This window comes from Phyllobates terribilis, unplaced genomic scaffold (genome assembly GCF_046119375.1).
Source record: "Phyllobates terribilis strain yellow unplaced genomic scaffold, ASM4611937v1 Scaffold_2__4_contigs__length_985480577, whole genome shotgun sequence".
NCBI lineage: Eukaryota > Metazoa > Chordata > Amphibia > Anura > Dendrobatidae > Phyllobates > Phyllobates terribilis.
Window position 1 is genome coordinate 739,908,179 of NW_027362762.1, and position 27,950 is coordinate 739,936,128.

The 27,950-nt window shown below is 41.8% G+C and overlaps 2 protein-coding genes across 6 annotated transcripts in view; both read right to left on the minus strand.

The window, feature by feature from the left end:
* Positions 1–22,718, minus strand: part of LOC141252959 (ras and Rab interactor 3-like) — a 49,337-nt gene extending 26,619 nt beyond the window's left edge. Inside the window, exons 1-3 of one of the 4 annotated variants that reach the window (XM_073670715.1) lie at positions 22,567–22,668; positions 22,241–22,277; positions 6,145–6,422 (exon numbers count right to left, since the gene is read on the minus strand). In XM_073670715.1, coding sequence (XP_073526816.1) covers positions 6,145–6,373 — 229 coding nt within the window. In that variant the 5' untranslated portion in view covers positions 6,374–6,422; positions 22,241–22,277; positions 22,567–22,668. Of the gene's footprint in view, positions 1–6,144; positions 6,423–13,021; positions 13,219–17,485; positions 17,643–22,240; positions 22,278–22,566 lie in introns of those variants that run through there. The other 3 variants (XM_073670714.1, XM_073670713.1, XM_073670716.1) reach the window with 3 other exon arrangements.
* A 723-nt stretch (positions 22,719–23,441) lies between these two features.
* Positions 23,442–27,950, minus strand: part of SIRT2 (sirtuin 2) — a 38,006-nt gene continuing 33,497 nt past the window's right edge. For both annotated transcript variants that reach the window (XM_073667217.1, XM_073667219.1), the window contains one exon: positions 23,442–26,946. In XM_073667217.1, the coding sequence (XP_073523318.1) occupies positions 26,800–26,946 (147 nt within the window). In that variant the 3' untranslated portion in view covers positions 23,442–26,799. The remainder of the gene's footprint in view (positions 26,947–27,950) is intronic.

A 27,950-nucleotide genomic window follows, 5' to 3' on the forward strand; every position in this document is an offset into this window, starting at 1 on the left:
AAAGTAAGTACATCTGCCTCATAAGTTCTAACAGATCTATTTAATAATTTACGCAATTTGTAATGTGAAATCTGATGGCAGATTTGCTTTATTTGTTAGATTCTGTTTACCTTGATAATGATAAGTAACAATAGTACTTTGTGATTATTGTAACCATTAAATGGAACCTGTCGCGTTCCCTGACTGTTCTCAGTCGCTTATATAGCGGTAAGCATGGGGAATTCTTTGATTTGAAAAGTTGTTTTATGGGGCTTACTAATGCTGCAATCTTTAAAAAACGAACTTCAATCCTGCAGCGTGGACATGCTAATAAGACAGAACTAGTCCAGCCGGGGGTCTATTCCCAGGACTAGTCCTGCCTCAGATCTTCTAATCACACCTCCCTGGGTGTGACTGACAGCCTGCATACATTACTCACTATGGGGGTACAGTTATCTAGGCTGTCAATCATGCCCAGGGAAGAGTTATTAGATTAGAAATAGACATTCTGCCTCATTAGTATATGTGATGCTGCAGGGTTAAGGTTCATTTATTAAAGACTGCAGCATTAATAAACCCCATGAAACTCCTTATCAGATTAAGCTTCTAGGAACAGTCAGGGGACTTGACAGATCCCCTTTAAAATGTTGTGCCTCCTCTGAAGTCTGTAAATAACAAGCTTTCAGTACAACTGACTGTGATGAAGAGAAAGGGCTCATATAGACCTCTGTGGATCTCTGTCCGACCATGGACCACAATAAAAGGTCTGACTGCAGATCTCCCGACCCAAGCGTGACAGTCTCATAGAAACATATGAAGCGGTCATGCTCTGGTCAAGTGACCCATAGCCAGTCCAGTCATTGAGGTCCACAATCTGACCAAGATCCACGGACATCTGCATGACCGCTAAGGTTAAACTGTTTATACCGAATTTGGGCTGCATTTTTTAAGGAAATCTGCCAGTAGGTTCAACCATCCTAACCTATCTATATGGGCAAGCAACTCATAGAAGGTTGATTAAAATGATATCTTGATATTGGTTATCTTATGTCTTATTCCAGCGAAATCCACATTTTTCTATATGTAATTGAACTTTTAAGATCTATGGGCTGGACACTGATCTGCATGAGAATCTGCCTCCAGAGCTCATGTTAAATAAAAGGGCACATTACCAGTGCAAACCAGTAATGGCTGACAGTCTGCGTTCATAATAACATACAGCTCTGTAGTGAGATCAGAACACAATATAACAGAAGTGAACTTTGTCTCATTACAAACATTTGCAGCAGCACTTGTCCTCTCATAGTGTTGGCAGCTCTGCTGCAGAGCTGTGGCCAAATATAACCAACACAGCACAGCAGAGTTGAACTTTGTCTCATTACAAACATTTGCAGGAGCACTTGTCCTCTCATAGTGTTGGCAGCTCTGCTGCAGAGCTGTGCCCAAATATAACCAACACAGCATAGAAGAGTTGAACTTTGTCTAATTGCAAACACATTTGCAGTGATGTCAGCTCTGCTGTACTGCCTCCTCTCTACCTCTCTACACTGGCTGCTTGTGAGATGGAAGATGAAGTACTATAAAAGGGCTGCAGTGCAAATGTCTTAGTACAACAGAGGTGAACTTTGTCTCATTACAGTGTTAGCTCTCCTGTACTGTGTTAGTTCTGATCTCATTGTAGAGCTCTGTGTGTGCATCAGAGCAAAGTGTCAGTCATTACATATCACACTGGTAATGTCCTCCTGTCATTTAAAATAATCTCTGGAGGCAGAGTCTCATGCAGATCGGTGTCCGGCCCATAGTTCTGAACAGCTCATTTACATATCAGAAAAACATAGATATCTCTGGAATAAGACATCAGATTGCAGATAACAAGGTATCGTTTTATTCAGCTTCCTATGACCTACATGCCCATATAGACGGCTTAGGAGGTTTGATCCTACTGAAAGATTCCCTTTAAAGGGTACCCACTTGAGAACCCCACATTACAACTGTATAAAGGTCCATAGCTACTGTACATTGACAATTTTTCAGGCTGTATATAATCTTCCATCTCTCCCTTTTTTTGCCATTTTAGGGGATGTAGTACTTACAACTGACCTGTGTCGCCTTTCTGATGTCACCTAGATTATAGGAGCTGAGATGGTAGCGGTGTGGCCGATGACAAACTTTCTCTTTCTGATAAACCCCAGTAGAGTCATAAATGCAGATCTACGAGGTTATATAACAGGCTGTAACTCGGGATCAAAACAAGCTAAGTAAAAAGCTGCTCAACTCATATCAGTATCTGTTGTATCTGACAATAAACTATAAAATGCGTTCAAAATGCCTATCTCTTTTAAATATGATATTATCAGTAATAAAAGAAAGCAAACGTCTTTACTACACAAAGTGTGCGACTATGAGGAAAATATGAGGAAAATAGCTGCCTTACTGTGAAGGTAACCTTGAAGTTCAGGTTTACACTGTCAATAATTGAATATTCTTCTAGAGGACCCCATATATATATTAAAGTCAGACAAACCCACTGATTTCTGCAGTGCGGGCCAACCATATAATCCAGACGTGGGCAATTAATTTTCCTGAGGGGCCACATGAGAGACCGTGACTGTTGTGACGGGCCCAACAAATAGGCTGAAATTAATTCTTCTCAATATTAATATTAACATAATAATAATTATTATTTTATATTAATATTAATTGTATGACTTAATATTCTGCAGAATTAAATATGCTGATACCCCCCCATATAAACCATATTAGCCCTCTCTTAGCCCACCTCCTTAAATACAGTATGAGCCATCACATAGCCTCCCAATATTCAGTATGAGCCACTTATATATAGGCACACATCCCACACACATAAAAACAAAAAAACACACATACTCACCTCACTCCTGTTTCCCCGGCGCTCCGCTTCGTTCTTTGCTGTGTGCACTGACGCTCCACACAGCAGACGCAATGTAGTGATGTCATTGTGTCTTCTGTCTTAGTCGGACACGCTGATTGGTGGAAGAAGGAGCTTGCGGCTCCCTCCTCCACCATTGTATTCACTGCTATGTGCATCATGAGGATACAGTTAGCGATGGAATTAGGATGCAGGCGGGGGACAGATGCATGGTGCGGCCCATAGGACAGTGTTTTCAGCCCTATGGCTGTCTAGGTCCCCGAGCCCGACGGGAACAGCCAGAAGGCCAGATGTGGCCCGTGGCCACACTTTGCCCAGGTCTGATCTAATCTATATGGGGGCCTCCCTCCTGACTCTCCTCTGACAACTGATGTCGGAGGATTGTCATATTGAATGTAGACAGCTGATCCTTTTGATGTCCCTTGAAATAAGCTGCTGCCAAAGGCGTCTGCACTTTTTTCCCTCTACATACCTCATGAGTTAAATGTGCATTTGTATGGGTTCGGTGGAGATAGCTGCTAGACTAACAACCTCATTTTGTATGGGTTCGGTGGAGATAGCTGCTAGACTAACAACCTCATTTTGTATGGGTTCGGTGGAGATAGCTGCTAGACTAACAACCTCATTTTGGCCAACAGCTATTTGATCTACCCTTAGAAGAATTTAAAGGGGACCACAGCTGCCTGAGGAAGCAGTGCGCGAAACGCGCGTTGGGGCTTCAGCGCGGCATAAGGGTTTACAAGACTCATGGGTGAGCCATCTGACTTCATGGAGATATTATTCATGACTGTTTTGTATTATTGTCAGAACGGTTGGAACTGTTATTGAACATATATACTTGCAGGTTTCTTGCTATTTGTGTTTTGTTGACTATATATACTTCCACTTTGATATATTATTTATGCACTCCCCTTTTATGGGGTTAGTCACATATACACCAGAGGGTAACCTTTGGTTAAGTGTTGTCAGATGACCCCAGGTGTATCTCTATATATAATTGCCGCCCTGATTTTGTGTTTTTCACCCCTAGTGACCTGTCAATTTTTCAATAGTACCTTGATTTTAATATTTATATTCAATAAAATTTTCTATTTTAATACAATCTAGTATTGCTCTATACTTCCTTATGGGGTCATACTCTATATTCTTATAGGTCATGCATTTAAGTAGGAGTACCCTGAACATACAGTATGGTGTTAATGATTTACCATAGAGTTCGGTTCAATTGTATTCGAATTTAAAGGGGTTGTCTTATGTTCTGAAGGAGAAGCGTGCAGCTGCAAAGCCTTCAAGCGGTGTGCTTCTGCTTGAGAGTTCGGAACAGCGCCATCATTGCACAGAACTTTCCATTGCAGCTATATGAAGCAGCTTTGTCTCTGCATCACAAAAGTAGCACAATGGCCCTGAAGCTGGCCGGATCTGGAGCTAAAAGTGAGCTCCTACGATCCTCGCTCAGTTTCAATGCAGAGCTTGAAAGCACTGCGCATGATCAGCCACCATTGCTAGATCGCCGTGGTCACTGGTAACCTAGCAGTAGACAAACAAAAAATAAAACTTATTATCAGTGAAGAGTAGAGGAATTTTGATAAACAGTTAATTGGAAAGTTTCTTGTTTTCACAAGCACTATCCAATTATATCTATGAATCAAGATGGGAATAACCCTATAAATAAAAGCCTAGTGTTATAATGGTGTCTACTGCAGTTTTCAATACACTGTTTTACTTAATTAATTTACAATCTCAAAATCGTTCCTGAGAATGGTCTCCAGAACATGGAGAATAGAGTCAGCGGGACAATATATACATGTTTTCCCCTACTTGTCATCCATTACCATTCCAGTCACTAATAATTAACTTGTATTATCAATTGTGGACATGGCTGAATAATTTGGACTATCTTCAGAAATGTTACGAAACAAGTAATTCAAAGAATTCTCTATTATTATTATACATCGAATGTATCTGTGGCGCCCCTGAGGGTTCAGTTGCCACAGAGGTACTGCACCTCACCCAGAGGTGTGGTGTCTCCCTTCTGCTCTGGTAAGATGGGAGTTCTGCACGGAACCCCAAAACACCTGCATCCAACACTACACTGCTCCAGGCCGGCTGGAGGGGCAAGACGCAATGTATGTTTCTGCTGAGCCCTGACCCTGGCTGGAGTGGGGGGAACCCAAAGGTAGGGGGAACCAGTAGTGGGTGTGGGTGGAGGAAGTAGTTAGAGGAAGCACTTGTAGAAGGAGATATTAATAGGGAAGCCATCTTAGAGAGTGTGTTCAGTCAGAGGAGGAGAGTGAGAGGAGCAGAGCCTCTGCAGGAGCTCTGCTCCAGAGGCGGGCCTAGCCAGTGAGGCCCGAGTCTGAAGAGAACAGTTAAGTCAGAGGGAACAGTTCAGAAGAACAGCTCGGGACAGTTCAGAAGAACAGTCCAGGAGCAGAGTCTCATTAGGAGATCTGCTCCACAGTTAGGGCCAGGTCAGAAGGCCCCGGAGAGGAGCAGGGAGTAGGCTCCATTCTACAGAAAGGATCCCAGGGGGTACGGCGCGTGCAGGACGGCACCCGTACGCCCCACATGTGTCAGAAGACAGAGGGATCGCTACGGCATTCTAATCCCCAGGAGGGTCAAGTAGGCCCCGGATCCGATGTACAGGAAAGACTCCAGAGCACCCGAGCGGGATTGAGAGTGGGCAGCGCAGAGCAGGAGGGAGAAGGACCAGAGTAAAGGAAGGTCAAAGTAGGAACACGAGAAAGTGGGGTTCTGCCAGGTTTTCCCAAGTTGCCTGAGGAAGGATTGAACCCCTGACCGGTGAACACAGCGTGACGAGGGAGGCCTTTACCTGTAAAGTGCACCTGTGAAGTGTCTAAAGAACTGGGAGTAAAAATCTTGGATGACTGCACTGCACTGCCTCTGTCCATTCTTCATCGGCACTATCGTTCCCCCTGCACTACAACGCCCAACACGACCCACTCTCCACCACCACCTTGCCCTGAGGCCTGCTCCACCTGTGGGGAGCCGTTCCATCTCAAAGCTGCCCTGACATCTGCTTCAGAGGACTGTTGCAGCGCTGGTGATCCTCACCAGGTACCACAGGTGGCGTCACAAGCTTTCCCAAATCCCCTATATATATTTCCCCTTTTGACTGACCGCCCTGGGTCACGGACCGGGCCAGCCACCGTGATATCCCCTGGCTATTGGAGGCCCGGCTGCCGAGTACCCCACGGCCCTGGGGGCGCGTCATATCTCATTGGGGATACACCTACCTTCCATTGCTGGTTCATGGTTCATTATTTCAAGCTTTTGTTGAAAACACCAGGGCACACTCTTTCTTTTCTCTTTGATGGATTTGGCCGACATGTACGTGAGCCATTTATCTCCATGCTCATGCAAAAAAAGTGGATTGATGATGAAGAGGGCGCCATTTTCTGATGTCACCTGTATAGAACAGAACTGCTGTTCTTGTTTAGCATTCTGTGTCAAATCCAGTTTCATGCTCTATGTGTAAAATTCTTCATGTAATTCATACACGCTCTTCAGATTCCTGAAATTAAGCCCAGAGAAGATAATATTGTAGAATCCGCTATTATTTTGTCACATCACGTGCAGATAAATAAAAGGAACATACAGGTGCATCTCACTAAATTAGAATATCATCAAAAAGTTAATTTATTTCAGTTCTTCAATACAAAAAGTGAAACTCATATATTATATAGAGTCATTACAGGCAGAGTGATCTATTCCAAGTGTTTATTTCTGTTAATGTTGATGATTATGGCTTACAGCTAATGAAAACACAAGAGTCATTATCTCAGTAAATTAAAATAATTAACAAAAAAACACCTGCAAAGGCTTCCTACGCATTTAAAAAGGTCCCTTAGTCTGTTTCAGTAGGCTCCACAATCATGGGGAAGACTGCTGATTTGACAGATGTCCAGAAGGCAGTCAGTGACACACTCCACATCCACATAGGAATCACAGAGATTGATCAAAAAGTAATTTTATTTCTTAACGATATGCTATGACTTCATGAGATGGGAATACCCCTTCAAGGGATATAGAAAGCTTTTCAGGCATTATTTCTTCTTCTTCTTTTGAACATATGTTTTTGGCTAAAAATAATTGTTGCCATTGGGTTTCATTAAATTTGAAAATATGTATGACGGTACATAGCAAAAGGCATTAATAGTCAAGTCTGTTAGTGAAACGAACCATCACTTTTAATGAAACCCTATTGCAAAAATCATTTTCAAGCTTTAGCAAAAAATAGGACTTAAAACTTAACATTTAATCAGATATTTTAAATGTTAAAACATTTACAAAAGACATTACGACACTAAAGACACATAGAACAATTTCAATAAAGTCAAGATTCAGATTCAAGAATAATGATGTCACTACACCGCATGTATTGTGGGCTCCCTCACTAGGAGAGCCTTTCAGATGTACCTTGAACTGGTCTGTATGGCAAAAAATAGTGGAATACCCCAACTCTGGTTACACCTGCGACCATAATTTATAAAAGGAAAGGTCTCACCCAATTCCTCAAGATGTTAGCAGGCAGACAGTCTTCATAGCAGGAGGAAGACATGGCTTCACCGTCCATCTACCACCCTTGTTCTATAGATATGAGATCACACCGATTTTCTTGACGCAATTCTTCCATTAAATGGATTCAGTTTTTTTAATTTCATAATCCTCCTGTGGCCAAATAAACAAAGTCTCTGCCGCTTACCGCGGTCATACAGAACCTCCTGCCCCTATCGTCTCCTTACTCCGGTCTATTGAAATACGCCCACGCCGGCCGAAAACTCCATCACTTCCGGGTGCCGCGGTGTGTCATATCCGGTGGTTGGAACGCTTAGCATAGTCGCGGTGAACCACACGTGTCACTTCCGGAGCGTCCCTCACAGCCACTGATGTCACCCCATGGGACGCAACCTAATTCACAGTTGTATTCCGTTAACAGCGGCCCGCTTATAGGGGAGTGTAAATATACTGTATAAATATTTTGTGACGCTGTGATTGTATTTTATAGGCGCTCCTATTATAACACTCTGATTTGCTTCCAATGATGTTGGTGAGCATAAAGCATTCACCCATCATAATAAATACACCAATTACGGGTTTTAGACAGGAATATTCTAAATTACAAGGAAATAGAAAAAATTGGTATATGAATTCTATTCATAAATATGTTGTGATGTGAGAGACTTGAGATTGATAGATATGGTTGGTCTATTAGTGCAGGAAAGGATAATGCAATCAATTGTACATCACAGTTGTCAAAGTAAGGACCAAATCAAGAGTATACAATGGGTGAGACCTATGATGCCCTAAACATTCCTAGCATACTATCCCTTCCTTACCGCAGGAGTTGGCACCCTAATAACCTGCGCAGTTAATGGGCATTTTGGTGGCTCAGTGGTTAGCACTGCAGTCTTGCAGCGCTGGGGTCCTGGGTTCAAATCCCACCAAGAACAACATCTGCAAGGAGTTTGTATGTTCTCCCCTTGTTTGTGTGGGTTTCCTCCCACACTCCAAAGACATATTGATAGGGAATGTAGATTGTGAGCCCCAATGGGGACAGCAATAATAATGTAGAATATGATAGTGCTATACAAGCAAAGCATAATAATAATGTCATTGCATGGTGACCTTTTTTTAATTCCTTTGCATAGTTAAGTTATCTATAACAATATTTCTGAAGAACTAAAAGAGCTCTTTGGATCTAACCACACAGTTTAACAACAGACTCAGAAGAGGATCACTAATATGTTATTGTGAACAACATTTATTACTTCTTCTTTCCAAGTTAGTTTAAGGAAGTACTAAATTATATATTTAATATCCAATCTCATAAAATACTCCAGTACATATCCATTATGTAGGTGGAAATAAAAAATACTGTTCTGTGTCTTGAATGTAAAACGGTAGATTTTGCTACACGTTTCAGTGTATTAAATATTTTGGCTGAAGCTGGTTGATAATAAAAAGTTATTAGCTTATTACCAGAACGGCTGGTTTTGGATGCCTCATCAGACAATAAAATTGTGCAACACCTGTTTAAAGGGAATATGTCAGCAGGATTTCACACCTAAACTATTTATATGCATGTATGTAGCTCTTTTAAAGACAAGTCCAGCGATACATTTACATGACCAGTCCATTCCTCCATTACTGAGAAATCAGCTTATGAATTGATATGCAAATGAGGCTGTAGATCTGAAGCCTCTGTCACTCCAGCTCTTTTCCCTGCCTAGTGGCTTTAGATCTACAGCTTCATTTGCATATCAATCCAAACAGTGATTACTTAGTAACAGAGGAACAGACTGGGCATGTGAAGGTTTTGCTAGACTTGTCTTTGAAAGATCTCATGCGCATGTAAATGGTTTGGGGGATGAAATACTGCTGACAAATTCCCTTTCAGAGGTTCATTAAAGAGAATCTGTCACAGGGTTTTTGCTACCTTGTTTGAGAGCAACATAATGTTGTAAAAGAGACCCTGATTCCAACGATGTATCACTTAGTTTACTCGGTGCAGCAGTTGTGACAGTGTTCTTAGATGCATCATGAAGCAGAGCTGAGAAAGGTAACCCTGCCTACACCACAGCTTTCTATGTACATAGTCTATTGACAGTGAGCTGCTTATCACAGGAGGGGGGCGGAAAAGGATTAGCAGTTGCATGAGCATCAGACCTGGCAGTGATAATGTCCTAGTGACAAAACCATCATTGTAAGTAAACAGCACACATTCTACTAAGTGACAAATCCCTGCATTCTGTGTTTTTGCCTGCTGGCTTCAGATTACATAGCAAAGTCTGCTGGCAGATTAACTTTAATTTTCTAATAACTGAAAACCACAAAAAATACTCTTGGTCTTCTGTCCTTCAACAGTAAGTTGGCAGTGCTAATCTGCCTTTTATTGTAGGCAACACAGGGAGAGGGTTTCTGCTACATCCAGCTGCCTCCCAGTCAAAACATGATCGGATCTAAAAACTGTGAAAGAGGGGGGACAAGGCACAATCAAAGAAGAGCGTAAAGTAAACGCTCCTTCTATTTATATTCATGCTTATCTTCTGTATTTAGCGTTTCTTAAAGAGAAAAAAAAACTAGCTAAACTGTCGTAACCAAGTACAATGTCACAAGCAATATGTCAAAACAAAGAAATTCTTCAGAAAGGTTATGTGGCTTGTACTGTATTCACACTCATAATAAAGGAAGTCTTATGGTTTAACTCAAAATGGCCTTACACTTGTTAATCACTGTAGTCCAACACCCCACGACAGATGATGAATACTGTAGGCCAACACCCCACGACAGATGATGAATACTGTAGGCCAACACCCCATGGCAGATGATGAACGCAGTAGTCCAACACCCCGCGACAGATGATGAACACTGTAGGCCAACACCCCGTGACAGATGATGAACCCTGTAGGCCAACACCCCATGACAGATGATGAACCCTGTAGGCCATCACCCCACGACAGATGAGGAACACTCTAGGCCAACACCCCATGACAGATGATGAAAGCAGTAGGCCAACACCCCATGGCAGATGATGAACGCAGTAGTCCAACACCCCGCGACAGATGATGAACACTGTAGGCCAACACCCCGTGACAGATGATGAACCCTGTAGGCCAACACCCCATGACAGATGATGAACCCTGTAGGCCATCACCCCACGACAGATGATGAACACTCTAGGCCAACACCCCATGACAGATGATGAAAGCAGTAGGCCAACACCCCATGACAGATGATGAAATATATGTTATTCTGACCTTGCATTGTTACCTTGAAAAAAGACATATGTCTTTTCAGCCAGAGAGGAAAGTAGAGGGACAACTCTTTAAACCAGGGGTGCACCACCTGTAGCCCGGGGGCCACATGCATCCCACGATGCCATTCTATGTGGCCCCCAACCATATGGACCGAAAAATGATTGCCTGACAGGTTAACTATATGTGAGCAGCCACCCACAGAAGAATAGTGGCAAGCAAAGGAGTACCAGGGGCTGGCAAGTACTAATGGTGCCTGTGCAGCCATCTCTGGATACCGCATACATCAGGGGTATTTTAACCCATTTGGCACTCTAGAAAGTAGTATGTGAGTTAGCTAGGCGGCTTTCAGTGTCCATGGCTCGCACCACTGTAGCTGGGTGTTCTGAGACATTAGGCTGGAAGCAAAAGACCCATAATCTATTGTAGAGAGCTATGTGAATGCCCTCTTCATCTCTAGGGCCTATTCATATAGTTTTCTATGAGGATTTAGAAGAGTATTTTACTACAAAATCCACATTAAAAATTCTTCAAATACTCTTTGAATAAGCTTTCTATTAGTTTTACTTGGAAATGTTCAAAATAACACGAAAAAAGGCAGCACTCTGTGCACTAAAGAAGCTTTTCCCATTAAAATCAGTCAGAAACTTGTTCAAAGAGTATTTGACGTGGTTTTTATGTGGATTTAGGAGCAGAATCAATTTTGCAAAACCTCATCAAAAAACTCATACCAGTAAAGATTGATTTTTGGAGGTAATACTGTAAGTAGAACTTGTGCCCATCAGACATTTATACTATATACTGTCGATATGCCAAAAATGTCATAGAAGGTAATACCCCTTTAATTTTTAGTGCGGCCCTCAAATTGGTTCAGTACGACAATGTGACCACTGGAACAAAAAAAGGTTGTGTATCCCTGCTTTAAACCATGTTTCCCTCTATTGATCAAGGTAAAGGAAAAAAGAACAAAAAAGTAACAAAAAAAAAAACAAAAACCATAAGGCAGGTACTAAAAGGGAAAAAGAAAATCTTTCTGACCCTTAGTACTGATCAGACGGGATCCCCATGAAAAAAACAAGAAATTTAGAAATGTTCACATGCACAGTATATTTTATTTCAAGCTTGTATTGAAGGCATCAACTCTTTCTGCCAAAACCAGAAAGGTCCTTGCTTTTCCGACTTGTAGACATGTTACTTCTCATGTGCCATTCTGATGCATACGAGAACCCTAACCCCATTATTCCAAGCATCAGTGGAATAATGGGGTTAGTGTTCTTCCTTTATCATTATCTTATTTTTTCTATGATACATCGGAGGATAACATCAAAGGCAATCTTAGACTAAGTTCACATTTCTGTTTGCACATTCAGTTTGTCTGTCCCTTTTAGAGGAACATAAAAACTCAATTTATGTGCAAAAAAAAGGATGTTACGTTACTGATATAAACGGAAGCAGAGGGGCCCCATTGACTTACTATAAGGTCCGTCTAGGTTCTGTTTTGTGTCAGTCTTTAGAATGGGAGAAACAGTTTTCTATGATTTACTTTTTATTTTGTTCTAAAAAAAAAACAAAAAAAAAGCACAAAACAGAATCCACATGGGCCCTATAAAAATCTGCTTCCTTTCCTCTAATAGTGCTATCCTCTTGTTTTCTGGGTATAACATACATGACAGATATGTCATGTAACTATATATCTGCACAACCTGCTGGACATCTATGTAATGAGGGAGTTTACATTTGTGCGATGTCATATACTTTTGTTCTGTTTCATACATTGCTCACCATGCCAGGCAGTTTCCATAGGGTGGCAAATTTGGCAACTGCCCAGGGATTTCCTTTGCTAGGGAGTTTGGGAACCCAAGGAATAACTTTACAGCAGGGTATGGTGATATTGTTTAGGAACTGAATCTCACTTTTTATGTCAGAATTATATGTCCGAAATTTTTAAAGGAATATTATTTTGATGCTACATATAATTTTGCGCTATATAATAGTATTATGTGAGCTTGATAAGGTTGTATTATATTAAAATGATGTCGGTATTACTTTTGTGCTGAGATTTTTAGAAAATTGGTCTAAAATTGGCAAGATATTTGACAGTAGATGTTCACTTCTTCCAGAGACCTTATAGGGGGCCTATCAGCACAAATGACTGTTCAAACAAAGCACAGGCACTCGGACCATCTTTGAAGTGAACAAAGAGTTCAGTGTACCCAATTACTCAATGTAAAATCATATGATAGAAACATCTAAAAAAGTAACATTATACATAAAGAATGCCATAAATAAAACAAAATTTAGACCTAATACGAAAGATCTAGCTATAACTAACAAGAGTATAGGTGCTGACAATTACCTAATCCTGGACTGGCTCCACAACTCCACATTTTGTGCTAAGGAGGGGTTGCTTGGTCTTGCTCCAGGTCAGGGTCTGAAGCCGCTTGTTTGCCCTCAGCCCTGAGTTGTCCCCGCTTGCAGATACTGAAGTGTCACTGGGTAACATGACAAAGTTTACTTGCTGCAATGTATTCTGGCCCCAGCAGTCCCTCCTATCTGCAGGCGTGTGGAGGAAGTGTTAATAAATCCTGCCTGAAGCTACATACCTAATGCTGACAGATCAGTAGGAGGAGGTGACCCCAATGCCTCATTCCTCCATCTGTACATACTCAATGTACAGAAGCAAGGACTTGGGGGAACTATGTGCAGATGAGTAAGGAATTGCCTAAATGATAGGAAACTAAGTCATCATAAATGGTACGTTCTCTAAATGGGATATAGTCAGCAGTGGGGACCACAGGGATCTGTGCTAGGACCGATTCTTTTTAACCTCTTTATTAATGACCTTGTGGATGGGATTGAAAGTAAAGTGTCAGTTTTTGCTGATGACACCAAACTATGTAGGATATTAAAATCTGATCTTGACATTATGATATTGCAGAACGATCTGGATAAGATGACTGAATGGGCAAACACTTGGCAGATGAGGTTCAATGTAGATAAATGTAGAGTAATGCACCTAGAACGGAGTAATCCTATTGCTACATATACAGTTATATGAAAAAGTTTGGGCACCCCTATTAATCTTAAGCTTAATGTTTTATAAAAATTGGTGTTTTTGCAACAGCTATTTCAGTTTGATATATGTAATAACTGTTGGACACAGTAATGTTTCTGCCTTGAAATGAGGTTTATTGTACTAACAGAAAATGTGCAATCTGCATTCAAACAAAATTTGACAGGTGCATAAGTATGGACACCCTTATCATTTTCTTGTTTTAAATACTCCTACCTACTTTTTACTGACTTACTAAAGCACTTTTTTGGTTTTGTAACCTCATTGAGCTTTGAACTTCATAGCCAGGTGTATGCAATCATGAGAAAAGCTACTTAAAGTGGCCACTTGCAAGTTGTTCTCCTGTTTGAATCTCCTCTGAAGAGTGGCATCATGGGCTCCTCAAAACAGCTGTCAAATGATCTGAAAACAAAGATTATTCAACATAGTTGTTCAGGGGAAGGATACGAAAAGCTGTCTCACAGATTTAACCTGTCAGTTTCCACTGTGAGGAACATAGTAAGGAAATGGAAGAACACAGGGACAGTTCTTGTTAAGGCCAGAAGTGGCAGGCCAAGAAAAACATCAGAAAGGCAGAGAAGAAGAATGGTGAGATCAGTCAAGGACAATCCTCAGACCACCTCCAGAGAGCTGCAGCATCAACTTCCTGCAGATGGTGTCACTGTGCATCGGTCAACTATACAACGTACTTTGCACAAGGAGAAGCTGTATGGGAGAGTGATGCGAAAGAAGCCGTTTCTGCAAGCACGCCACAAACAGAGTCGGCTGAGGTATGCAAAAGCACATTTGGAGAAGCCAATTTCTTTTTGGAAGAAGGTCCTGTGGACTGATGAAACCAAGATTGAGTTGTTTGGTCATACAAAAAGGCGCTATGCATGGCGGCAAAAAAACACAGCATTCCAAGAAAAACACTTGCTACCCACAGTAAAATTTGGTGGAGGTTCCATCATGCTTTGGGGCTGTGTGGCCAATGCCGGCACCAGGAATCTTGTTAAAGTTGAGGGACACATGGATTCCACTCAGTATCAGCAGATTCTTGACAATAATGTTCAAGAATCAGTGACAAAGTTGAAATTACGCAGGGGATGGATCTTTCAGCAAGACAATGATCCAAAACACCGCTCCAAATCTACTCAGGCATTCATGCAGAGGAACAATTACAATGTTCTGGAATGGCCATCCCAGTCCTCAGACCTGAATATCATTGAACATCTGTGGGATCATTTGAAGAGGGCTGTCCATGCTCGGCGACCATCAAACTTAACTGAACTAGAATTGTTTTGTAAAGAGGAATGGTCAAAAATACCTTCATCCAGGATCCAGGAAATCATTAAAAGTTACAGGAAGCGACTAGAGGCTGTTATTTTTGCAAAAGGAGGATCTACTAAATATTAATGTCACTTTTCTGGTGAGGTGCCCATACTTATGCACCTGTCAAATTTTGTTTGAATGCAGATTGCACATTTTCTGTTAGTACAATAAACCTCATTTCAAGGCAGAAACATTACTGTGTCCAACAGTTATTACATATATCAAACTGAAATAGCTGTTGCAAAAACACCAATTTTTATAAAACATTAAGCTTAAGATTAATAGGGGTGCCCAAACTTTTTCATATAACTGTACATTAAATGGGAGTATACTCGGGGCAACAGAACAGGAGAAGGACTTGGGCATTCTGGTTGCAAGTAAGCTGAGCAGTAGTACTCAATGTCAAGCAGCTGCCGCAAAAGCAAACAAGATTTTAGGGTGTATAAAAAGAGAAACAAAATCCAGCGATCCCAATGTACTGTTACCACTTTATAAATCACTGGTGAGGCCACATCTGGAATATGGGATCAAGTTTTGGGCTCCACATTTTAAAAGGATATTCAGAAGTTAGAGTCAGATCAAAGGTGGCAACTAGATTATTACAAGGGATGGAGGCCTCTCATATGATGAGAGGTTGAAAAAGTTGGGCTTGTTTAGCTTAGAAAAAAAGACACCTCAGAGGGGGAATCTCATTTATATGTATAAATATATGTGTGGTCAGTACAAAGGACTAGCACATGACTTATTCCTTCCAAAGACCATACTAAGGGCCGTGGGGCACTCATTATGGGTGGAAGAAATGTGAATCGGGCAGTTAAATAGGAAAGGGTTCTTTACAGTCAGACTGTGGAATGTCCGAGCACAAGAAGTAGTGATGGCAGACACTATAACAGGTTTCAAAAAAGGGCTGGATGATTTCCTCGATACACATATCATTGTGGGTTACAGTTAAATTAGTAACAAAATGTACAATTGGTGGAGGAAGGTTGAACTTGATGGACCGAGGTCTTCATTCAACCTACGTAACTGTTTACTAAGAGGCAGTGATTGAGGCATAAGGTGCAAGGTGCCTCATGTCAGGTCAGTGATGCCTATTGATTTTGCAAGCTGAACATTTACTGCATGTACTAAGCGCGGAGTGTTCTTTAGGCACTGGAGATGTCACTCATACCTAAGTCTTATTAGTGGGGACTATTGCCAATCGTCCCGAAATTGCAGGACAGTCTGTAAAAATTGGTCACTTCTTTGCTCTGTCCATAAAAGAAATTTAAGGCATCTGTGATTATTTTGAAGCTGAAAAAACTTATACAGATTATTTTGACTGTAATTATCATCATTGAATGAAGCTGATGTGTTCATATCAGAATTATGGGCTGCAGACATGTATTACTAATAATCATAATGATGTATTAACGTTTTCAATCTGTCCAGAAAAATAATGTCTGTCCAGAAAAAATAAAAAGTCAAGTTGACAACTCTGGTGCCGAGTAATCGCTGTTATAGGTATGCAAACTATATATTGACTTAGAACATAATGAAGATATATATTTCCCTACCTTTTGACACTCCAGAAATTGTGAAACCCCAGCTCTATGACTATACTAGGACAACATACAGCTGTCCAGACATGCTAGAAGTTAAGCATTTGCACAAGTTGGAGAATAATTCTGTATACACTCTGTTCCTGCCTTAGGATACAGTGAATAAAATAAAGTTGTGGAATTTATATATCATCACACATAATAGGTATATATACTACAGGACTGCAAATCAGTGGCTTAGATACACCAGTTCACCTTCACAGTATCATGATACATGAAATAGATAAGATATTCAGGTTCGTCAGCACAGTGTCACACATGATAGGCTTAGATACACAGGATTAGATACACCGGCTCACCACCATGCATGACAGGTTTAGATATACCAGATAAATAGAATTATCAGAAGCTAATAGAAATTTGCCTTCTATCCTCCTTCTCTGCTTCGTTCCTACGGGAGTGTATACCATTGATGTCATACATATACACATTCACTATTCTGTATCCTATAACACCTACAGTATCTGCAGGAAAAGTAAAAAGGATGTTATTTTGTGAGATGCCAGGAGGGGAAGGAGACTGATTTTGCTCATATGCTGCTGCAATCAATAAAAATCAACAGCTGCCCCTAAAAAGAAAAATTAAAATTGAAAAAAAAATTAAAAAGGTATTTTATTGCCATAAACAGCATTTTTAAGTCAGTTATTAATAACTTTTTAGGATTTTTTGGTATAAAATTGATTAATAGAATATTACACTGCTGGCAGCACAAGTTTTCTCAAATTAGTCATTCAGTAGGCAATAGAACATTTTAGATCACACAAGATAATATAATATACATTAGATATATAGATATCTATATATAATTGTTGATATAAAATGCTTCTTCACTCACCTAAGACTCTCACATCAATGTGTCTGGGAAAAACCCAAAGTGGATGCTGCACTAAGAAAGAACAATGCCGACTTCCTAAAACTCTTTAACAGGAAGGGGTCAGTTCATGAAGTCCACTCTCCCTCCTCTCTGTATTTCCTTTGTAATACATTGCACTTCTCTATGTGGTCGGACTCTTCACTTCTGTACATTGATATCATGTTTGTCCAAAGTATAACTGGAAACAGTAAGTTACTTATTTGCCGGCATTCTATCCAAACATTAACCAGGTCATTTCTTATTACCGACAGCTTTGTACAATAAATCTGTTACCCACGCGATTTTTTTTTACAGGTACAGTGCTTTAAGCATAGCCATAACATCCATTTTTATTTCAGAAATTAGTAGTATATATGAAAATTAGCAACTTTCTAATAAATCTTATCCGAGAATCCTGCTTCTTTTTACTACTAGATTGATCTTTCATTCTCAATTCACAGGTAATATCTGTAACATCTGTATGAAGTGAATACAGACTTTCCCATTACTGAGATAGGAGATGGCAGTTGCTTTTCGTAAAGTTCTCAGGAGATGGGAGGGAGGAGCTAGCGGCAGACATAGACATTCTGCTGCAAGTTCTCCTGAACCAGTTAGATTTTAAAATATAACTGTCATTCGAGAGAACTTGCAGCAGAATGTCTGTGTCTGCCTCTAGCTCCTCTGTCCTTTCTCCCTCTTTCCCCATAGAATCTTATGCATTGTAACTGCCACTTACTATCTTAGTAATGGGAAAATCTATATTCACTTTACTCATTTTACCAATGAAATGAACAATCAATCCAGGAGTAAAACAAGAAGCAGATTTCTCTGATAAGATATAGTACAAAGTTGCTTATTTTCTTATGTACTATCGGTTTACGAAATAAAAGTTAAAGGGGATATCTGGGACTTTATGAAAAAAATGTGCCTAAGCTCTAACTGGCAGATAGATGCTACCTACCTGCATGTTGTGCCTGGCGCCATTCTCCGCCGGTAAAGACTTCCGCTGACATCACATCAACAGAACAACAGTTTGTCTTCCTGTTGACAACTGGGGAAACCAGTTATCAATCAGCATGCCGCCAGTAATCCCGCCCTGTCAACAGGAAGAGAAACTGCTGCTCTGTTGACAGGGAGCAGCTGAATCTCTGGTAGAAGCGATCAATGACCGGTGACGGGTACAACAGACAGGTAGTTGCCGCTGTTAGCAACTACATGGCTTTTTTTTTTAAAGTCTTGGATATCCCCTTTAAAATGACGGTTACTCATTAATGCTAGGTATATTGCCTTCTGTTCTCTATATGGCTGGCTGAGCACATTCTTCTATGTAACTTATTCACAACTTTGTCCATTTCAGATTGTAAGAGGTGATTGACATCATTATGTTATGTCCAGAATAACATGTACAGCTAAGGCTGTATTAGGTTGGAGTCAGCCAAACACACCCCCCCCACACACACACCTGATGTATCACATGTCACATGATCCCCTGTGATAGATCATGTGATGGTTCATGTGAAATTAATTTGGCACAATATTAATTATAATAATTTTTTTAGGCTGTGTGCCCACTATGCGTTTTTTTAAGCAATTCCGCTGCAGAAAGGCTTAAAAAATGCATGGTAGAAGGTCTGCCATGTTCCCCAATGATAATCCGCATGTGCTGTGCACATGCTGCCGAAATTTCCGCTGCGGATTATCATTGCGGAAAAATCCACAGCACTACCAATTATTTTACGGAAGCTCAGCGTTTTTGCCGCCATTGACTTGCATTGGAACGCATGTAATCCGCATCACTGCATCTGTACATGCGGATTCCATGCGTTTCAATGTGCGGATGGTACCCGGGTTTGGAGAAGAGGAGACTCTCCTCCAGACCCAGGTACCATAGTAAATAAAATAAATAAAATACTCACCTTCTGATGGCCCCCGGTGTCTTTATCCGATGCGTCCTGGCTTGCCGGCAGCTCACAATGGTCTGAAAAGGACCTGCGGTGACGTCATTCAGTCATGTGACGGGTCACGCGACCGCTGACGTCGGCAGGCCATCAGAAGGTAAGTATATATTTTTTACCATTCTTTTACGGTCACACTATATAAATCCTTGCCGGTTGCATGGATTTATATAGTGTGACCAAGTTGTCAAGCACTTTCCAAGTGATGCTAAAATCGCTTGGAAAGCGCTTGTCAACCCGCATGCAGAAATGCAAGTGAAGAACGCTTCACATCTGCATGTCCCTGGCAGGAAAACGCATGTACAATCCTCATGTACAATCCACATGCGTTTTTTCTGCCAGGGAGATGCAGAAACGCTCAAAAAAAATCCGGAGCATTTCTGCATCGTGGGCACATAGCCTTACATTAATTGTATGACTCAATATTGAGCACATGCAGCCATCTATACACGGCGGGAGGCCGCACGTAGCCATCTATACACAGCGGGAGGCCGCACGGTGCCATCAATACACAGCGGAAGGCCGCACGTAGCCATCTATACACAGCAGGGGGCCGCACGTAGCCATCTATACACAGCAGGAGGCCGCACGTAGCCATCTATACACAGCAGGAGGCCGCATGTAGCCATCTATATACAGCGGGAGGCCGCACGGTGCCATCAATACACAGCAGGCGGCCATACGTAGCCATCTATACACAGCAGGAGGCCGCACGTAGCCATCTATACACAGCAGGGGGCCGCACGTAGCCATCTATACACAGCGGGAGGACACATGTAGCCATCAATACACAGCAGGGGGCTGCGCATAGCCATCTATACACAGCGGGAGGCCGCACGTAGCTATCTATACACAGCAGGAGGCCGCACGTAGCCATCTATACACAGCAGGAGGCCGCACGTAGCCATCTATACACAGCAAGAGGCCGCACATAGCCATCTATACACAGCAGGAGGCCGCACGTAGCCATCTATACACAGCAGGGGGCCGCACGTAGCCATCTATACACAGCAGGAGGACACACGGAGCCATCAATACACAGCACGGGGCTGCACATAGCCATCTATACACAGCGGGAGGCCGCACGTAGCCATCTATACACAGCAGGAGGCCACACGTAGCCATCTATACACAGCAAGAGGCCGCACGTAGCCATCTATACACAGCAGGAGGCCGCACGTAGCCATCTATACACAGCGGGAGGCCGCACGGCGAAATCTATACACAGCGGGAGGCGGCACGTAGCCATCTATATACAGTGGGAGGCCGCACGTAGCCATCTATACACAGCGGGAGGCCGCATGGTGCCATCAATACACAGCGGAAGGCCGCACGTAGCCATCTATACACAGCAGGGGGCCGCACATAGCCATCTATACACAGCGGGAGGCCGCACGTAGCTATCTATACACAGCAGGCCGCATGTAGCCATCTATACACAGCAGGAGGCCGCACGTAGCCATCTATACACAGCAAGAGGCCGCACGTAGCCATCTATACACAGCAGGAGGCCGCACGTAGCCATCTATACACAGCAGGGGGCCGCATGTAGCCATCTATACACAGCGGGAGGACACACGTAGTCATCAATACACAGCAGGGGGCTGCACATAGCCATCTATACACAGCGGGAGGCCGCACGTAGCCATCTATACACAGCAGGAGGCCGCACGTAGCCATCTATACACAGCAGGAGGCCACACGTAGCCATCTATACACATCGGGAGGCCGCATGTAGCCATCTATACACAGCGGGAGGCCGCACGGTGCCATCTACAGTGCTGGCCAAAAGTATTGGCACCCCTGCAATTCTGTCAGATAATCCTCAGTTTCTTCCTGAAAATGATTGGAATCACAAATTCTTTGGCATTATTCTCTTCATTTAATTTGTCTTCAATGAAGAAAACACAAAAAGAATTGTCCTAAAGCCAAATTGGATATAATTCCACACCAAACCTAAAAAAGTGGGTGGAGAAAAGTATTGGCACCCTTTGAAAAATCATGTGATGCTTCTCTAATTCGTGTAATTAACAGCACCTGTAACTTACCTGTGGCACCTAACAGTTATATCGAAGAAATTTTACTACTATCATGAAGTACAATATGTCATGAAAAAACTATCTCAGAATCAGGGGAATACGTTGAAGCGTTCCAGAGTAATTACTTCATAAACTGGCAGTGGTCAGAATTGAAAAAATTGGCCCGGTCACGAAGGCAAAAACAGGCTCTGGTGCGAAGTGGTTAAATAACATTGAAGATGTTTACTTCGCTATTGTATCAGGGATCAAATGCACTACTATATCTTGTAATTATGTAATTTTGGATGGTTTAAAATATAGACTACAGATTTCCGCATTTACTTAGCAGCATTATTTTTAATATTTTCAATTGTATTTATTCATTAATAGAGATTTACTATGGTTTAATATACTCTGGGTGTTAGGGCTTTTTTTGTGCCCGTATTTATGCTTTAATGTTGTATATTGAGTTATGACCTCGGAATAAGTTGATATTTTCCATATGGGAATTTTGGAGTCTAATCTCATAGTTATAGTTTAGAAGGGCAGAGACAGTACAACATTTTTTTAGCTCTCCTGAGTAACCCTTTAATGCAGTGCTCCAAAATCAGAGCTTCAGAATTTCTTTATTTTTATCTCAGTTTCTGATGTTTCAAATTTCACTATGTAGTTGGTTGCACCATAGTCTTCGGTGGTGCCGTGTGGTTCTCGGAGTAATACTGATGTCTTTACCTGGTCACCAAAATGAAAATATGCCAACTTACCATATATCCAGGAATCCCCTGCGTCGCTTGATGTGTGCTGTTGGAATACAAGGAGGATGGAGAAAAATGCAACTTTGGGGCCAATCACAGAATATATATGACTTGCTTCAGCCCACACCCGGTTCTTAGTCATAAGTCTGCTGATGGTAGCCACAGATATGGCATAATATACAAAGCTATCAAAGCTACATGGATAAGATAACACGCCGTGTAACTTCCACGACGCATCTATGATGTATATCCTTTAAAAATCCTATTTGTATAATAAAAGGCAATGTATAAACCTGGAGTCCTGTAATGACTACCAACACACAAGAGATGCTTACCTTGTGGGATCAGGAGCGCGGCATGAATGGGCAGTGTGGGCTCCTTTACTGGCATCTACAAGCTGCATTTCCGCCTTCTCATTTCCTACGTTGTGTTGTGTAAAATGCAGACTGAACAATAACCACAGAGACACAAAGAATACAAAGGTGCAGTATACCTCACCATAGATTTCCATCGTTACATAATATGGGCTCCGGGGGTTAACAGGAAGAGCTGTCAGCGCTTTATACATCTTTCCTAATTTAGAGAAATACTTGTATTCTGGAGCAGCTATTCTTCCAGCGTTGTCGTTCTTCTATTAATCCTGATTGGAAAATATAAATCCGTTGCCAAGTATGTGTTACGATTACATAGATCCAAGGAATACCATAAACAGGATGGGTGCTTATGAAGCGCTGGGACTTGCAGTCCAACAGTTACTTCTCCAATATACATTTAGCATTAAACACTAACTTATGCTGAATATCAATATAAGAAATACACGTTTCAGCTTCCAGCTGAGGTCTTCATCAGACTTCTAGATGTCTACACTCAGGCTTGGACTGGCCCACAGGAGAACAGGAGAATCCTCCGGTGGGCTGCTGTGCAAGGGTAGGTCACCACCCTCTTATATGAGCAGTACTTGGCACAATATACTTGAATCACTATGTACAGACAAAGGCGACATCTTATTCATTTAACAATCTACCCAGTTCATTGTGATATAAATTTGTGATTGAGGATAATGTCACATGAGCATGAAGCTGAAAAGTGGGGCCCTGGAGTTGGTTACTGGTGGTCCCTTGGCTCCCAAGTCCGACACTGTCTACAATGGACTATTGAGGGGGGACGACACACACAGTTATCTGATATAGTGTAATAATGACAGACAATATAAAGTTTACAGTGTTTTAATACAACAAATAATGACATGACTCAATCATTTAGATCACTTTCCCCCACACAATCGGCGCCGTGTGCGCTATAACATAAGACTTTTGATTTTAAAGGCTTAGTAATAAATTCATGAAAATAATTAAAATAGCTGAACTATTCTCAAATGATTGAGATCTCGTATCTGGAAGTTCTGTAAAATCAAGAATAATGACAGTAAGTGTTTTATTACTTAGATGTGATCAGTGGTAGAGGGGAAGGAAGGAATACCCCCCCAAGATGCTACTGACTAGACTTGAATATGTTCTTCTACTTTTTGAAACAAATGTAGAAATCCCAAGTTTTCCAGATAAGAAATCCCTGAATATTATTATATTGCAATGCATAGATCTGTGTCGGCAGAATACACAAAAGTCAGTCCTATACTGGTAGACCCTTATAAACCTACATTCAGGGCTGCAGATATTAGTTACCTAATATACCTTCAATAAAGAGAGTAAACCATTGTCACGGGTGTATTAGGTGTGACAGACAGTCATTCTGGATTCGGCTGTAAAAGGTCATTGCGCTTGACTCTGCAGACACCTTCTTGAGCTTTTCATCTCTGCTGTGCAGTGATATCCTGCTCTCTCTAGGGCCTAACAATTACCTTCACCTTCTGCTGCTAATTGACACACCCTTGCTGGATGTTTAAATACCCTCAGTCTCTCCAGAGAGTCGCCGGTGATAGCTCTATTTTCCTCTGTCCACGCTTGAAGTACTAGTAGTCGGCTAGTGTCTTCTTGAAGTTCCTTTGGAGGATAGTTGGCGTGATCTGTCTGGTGTCTTCTCAAGCTAAGTGTATTCTCCTGTCTGTCTACCTGTTTGTCTTTAGTTGCAGTGGGGGCTGACTAGTGCTCACCCCATCCCCTCCCTATCAAGGGCCTATCGCTAGGGGCAGTCAGGGATTAGGTTTCCTGCTCGGCAATAGGTGTGGAACCTATTTAGGGACGTTAGGGGAGTGAGGGTGACTGGCAGATCTGCCTAGGGGTCTCCACTCCCTCTTTCCCTAGTGTTTGGGTTTCCTCCCCCTCTTCCCGTCATTGTGCACTTAGTCTTTCCCTCATCTTGCATGACATCCATATTAGTGTGGAGCTGCAGTTAGAAAGTCAGATATGATGAACTGCCCTACATCAGAATACAATGTGTTGGGAAATGTAGTAAATTTCAGCTTGTATTCTAACTCCGACACAGCAACAAGCCTAGGCTATCGGAGATCTGGGTAGCAGAATAGTACATTGGAACTAAGTGAACTAAGTGTCAAAGAAAACCTTGCTCTTAAAACCATGCACTTCAAATACATCGGCTATTAAAAAGAGGAGCTGTCACCTCCCCCGACACGTCAATTTTCATAAATAATGCATTCTTCATGAAAAAATAAATTCTGAAGAATCCTGTCTTAAAGCTCTAAATGGAGCCGTTCCTCAGATATTCCTCCTGGAAATATATGATTATACTGACAACTGGGTGTTACCCTATCAATAGGGTATATCTGACAATGATCAATCAGTACTGACACACTAGTCTGTCATTCCTCGATCATCCTTATTATTCAATGTATAACTTGTTAATGGTCTTTGGAAGCAGTTAGTAACACCATTTTAGGATATTAACATGTTTTGCTTAGAAGATGTGGAAATGACCTACGGTACTGCATTATAAACGCTGGGAATACGATAACAAGGCCAGTCTTTAATTTCCCAGACAGACTAGTATGAAACGTATTTCCATAATGTGCAGCGGGTATGAACCAGGGTGTATAATATCTGAAGCAATTAGGGTCTTACTGAGAATCTAAGTAACAATGCAATTTCCCTTTTGACAATAAAGTCCTCCCTTATAGGGGATTTCCAGCTCAAACATAACATTTGTAAATCAGATGTTACATCAGCAGCCTAACTCATCATCATCATAAGAAATAGTAGTATCCTTTGGCCAGATAAATGTTGGGGGCATTAAAGGTGTATTCTCAAGTTTTAAAGTTATAGCCTATTTGGTAAAGGATAACTGATTTCTGATTGCAGTGTGTCCAACCACTGTGACCCCTCCGATCCCGAAGACAGGGCTGTGAATGGGGCAGCGGTTGATAATGCACAATACAGCTCCATTCATTGTTATGGGAGTACTAAAGACCAGCGGTCAGCCATCTTTGGCAGCACCATTAGTAATGGATGGAAGTGCAGTGCGCATAATCGACCACCACTACAGTCACACAAAGCTCTTCGGAGCCCAGTTCTTGAGATCGGTGTGGATCCCTGTGGTTGGACCCCTATCCAATGGATAGAGAGGATGACTTCCAAATTTGAGAATACCTCTATACGGACTCAGCATGTCTAATTTCAGACTCTTGATCCTTTTGTGCACCCTTAATGTGTGCCGCCAGAGATGATTGGCAGCGCCTGTCTCAAAGAACATAGGAGTGTTTGGCCAAGTGAGCCCTACTGTTTATGGGAGAGACGGCGGAGAAAGCTGCAGGCCAAATGATCGGCAGAAACATTGTTCGGCCATTAGTCATTTAAGGTGTATGGGAGGTTAAGAATTAGCTCACACACTAATTCTATGGTTCTGACAATATGTCGGCACGGTCTGCGGTCAGGTTTTAGAAATAGCAGCTGTAGCGGAGTACAATAGTGTCAATAACTTTACAATATAATTGTCACAGATTGATTCTGCTGTAAGTGCCGATTTACTACTATATGGAGAATTTTATGTTACAGGCGGACATCGTCTTGAATAGGGTTTTCCTTAATATGCATTAATGGCATCATGACTAGACATTATGTCCAACAGACATATGGCCCCTTTTTGACCAGCTAGTAATTATCACACAAGTCCAATCCATTTAGTGATGCTGTACTGCAGTACCCCAAGTGGCACTGTTTTGGGAATAAAGGGGCCGCTGTACTTTGCTAAGCACCACGACTCAAACACTGATGGTATATCCATTGCTGCATTTCCTATAAAATGTTCATTGGTAAAGGATGACCATTGATATGATGAGTATGAGGCCTCACAGCATCATACAGACCTATAATTCCCTGGTAACGTCATACTTATGGGCTGTCTAGCGAGTTACTAACGTATGGTTACATATGGTCCAGCAGAGACCGCTATGTGCTGAGTGTCACTATTGGCAGACAGAAGGTAAAGGGAGCAGATGGCATTTATAAAATCTAATTAAGGCGCACTATTCCTCTATAATTCAGTAAAAAGTGCCAGTAAAAGGTCCTGGGCAGCGCCCAGAATAAAGAGCCAGAATTGTGGCAGCAGCCGCCACGTTAAAGGTGCATTCATGAAGATGAGAGATCACTTTAATGCAGTTACTTGGCTGATTTTTCATCCTCCTTTTTTTCAGGGGACGCCTCCTTTTTTTCAGGGGACTCCTTCTCCATCTTTTTAGGGGAGCTCTTCTGCGCAGCAGCATCAATTACTGCATGTTCTTTTTTCACCATTTCTTCCAACTCGGCCTAAAACAGAAGAAACTCAATCGATCAAGTAGTTGATGCCTGAAAAAAAGATGTGCCGGCACGATCATCCACTGCTCGTAGGAGCCAGCAAATACCCTTCGTAGTGGCCAATGCAAAGATTTGGTTCATGATCTTCTCACTGCAAGAAATGTGCAAAGAAGCAGAGGACAGTCTTTATATGTGGAGAAGAAATGATGATAGTCTGGGCCTGTGACTGCTGAGGAGCCATATTATCAGATCTTCTAAAGCATTGTGGCCCTGTAAGCATTTCGCAATGAGGGAGATAACCTACTCCAAAAGGCGTTTTCCAGGCTAGGACATATTTTTGGCAGGCAGTTTATTATTAATTTAATATTGTGTGCTACCATTTGGCTCTGCTTGCCGATTCAAGCGATTGTCAAGTGACCGCACATATGTGATTTGCATACTTGTGGCCAGAATCAGACTAGCTTCTCTTCCTGCCTAAGTCAATGTCCATAAGCATAGTTGTGGTTATTTACCGACCACTAGAACCGGAGAGCAGAGCCCAATCCTAACACATACAGTATTACACGCCGTTAGCATTCGGTATGGTACAGTGCTTGCTGAAAATTTGCCTGGAAAAGCAATGAAAATCCCAGTAAAGTACAAAAATAGTGACAATTGCAAAGTGCTTGAAAAAACAAGCAACTGTCCAACTTACGCTTTATTAAAAATTATCTCCGTTCTCAAAAACAGAGGGACTTTTAAGGTTCATGCAGACGTCAGTGGATTTTGGTCGGATATTGGAAAACAATACAAGGACTGGCAGCTGCTCTCCTGACCAGAGAGTGACATCTTCATATATTTCTATGTGGCTATTTCTATGATTTGCACAGACATCTGAATAAGCGCTTAATTTTATACTATACAGCTCATTGTCAAATTACCAGCCACCTTGCAGGCACAGCCTGGCCAGTTACCAAGGTAAGGAGTGTGCAGAACGGGCCGCCTCCATGCTTTACAGCCTACTTTAACCACTCTGA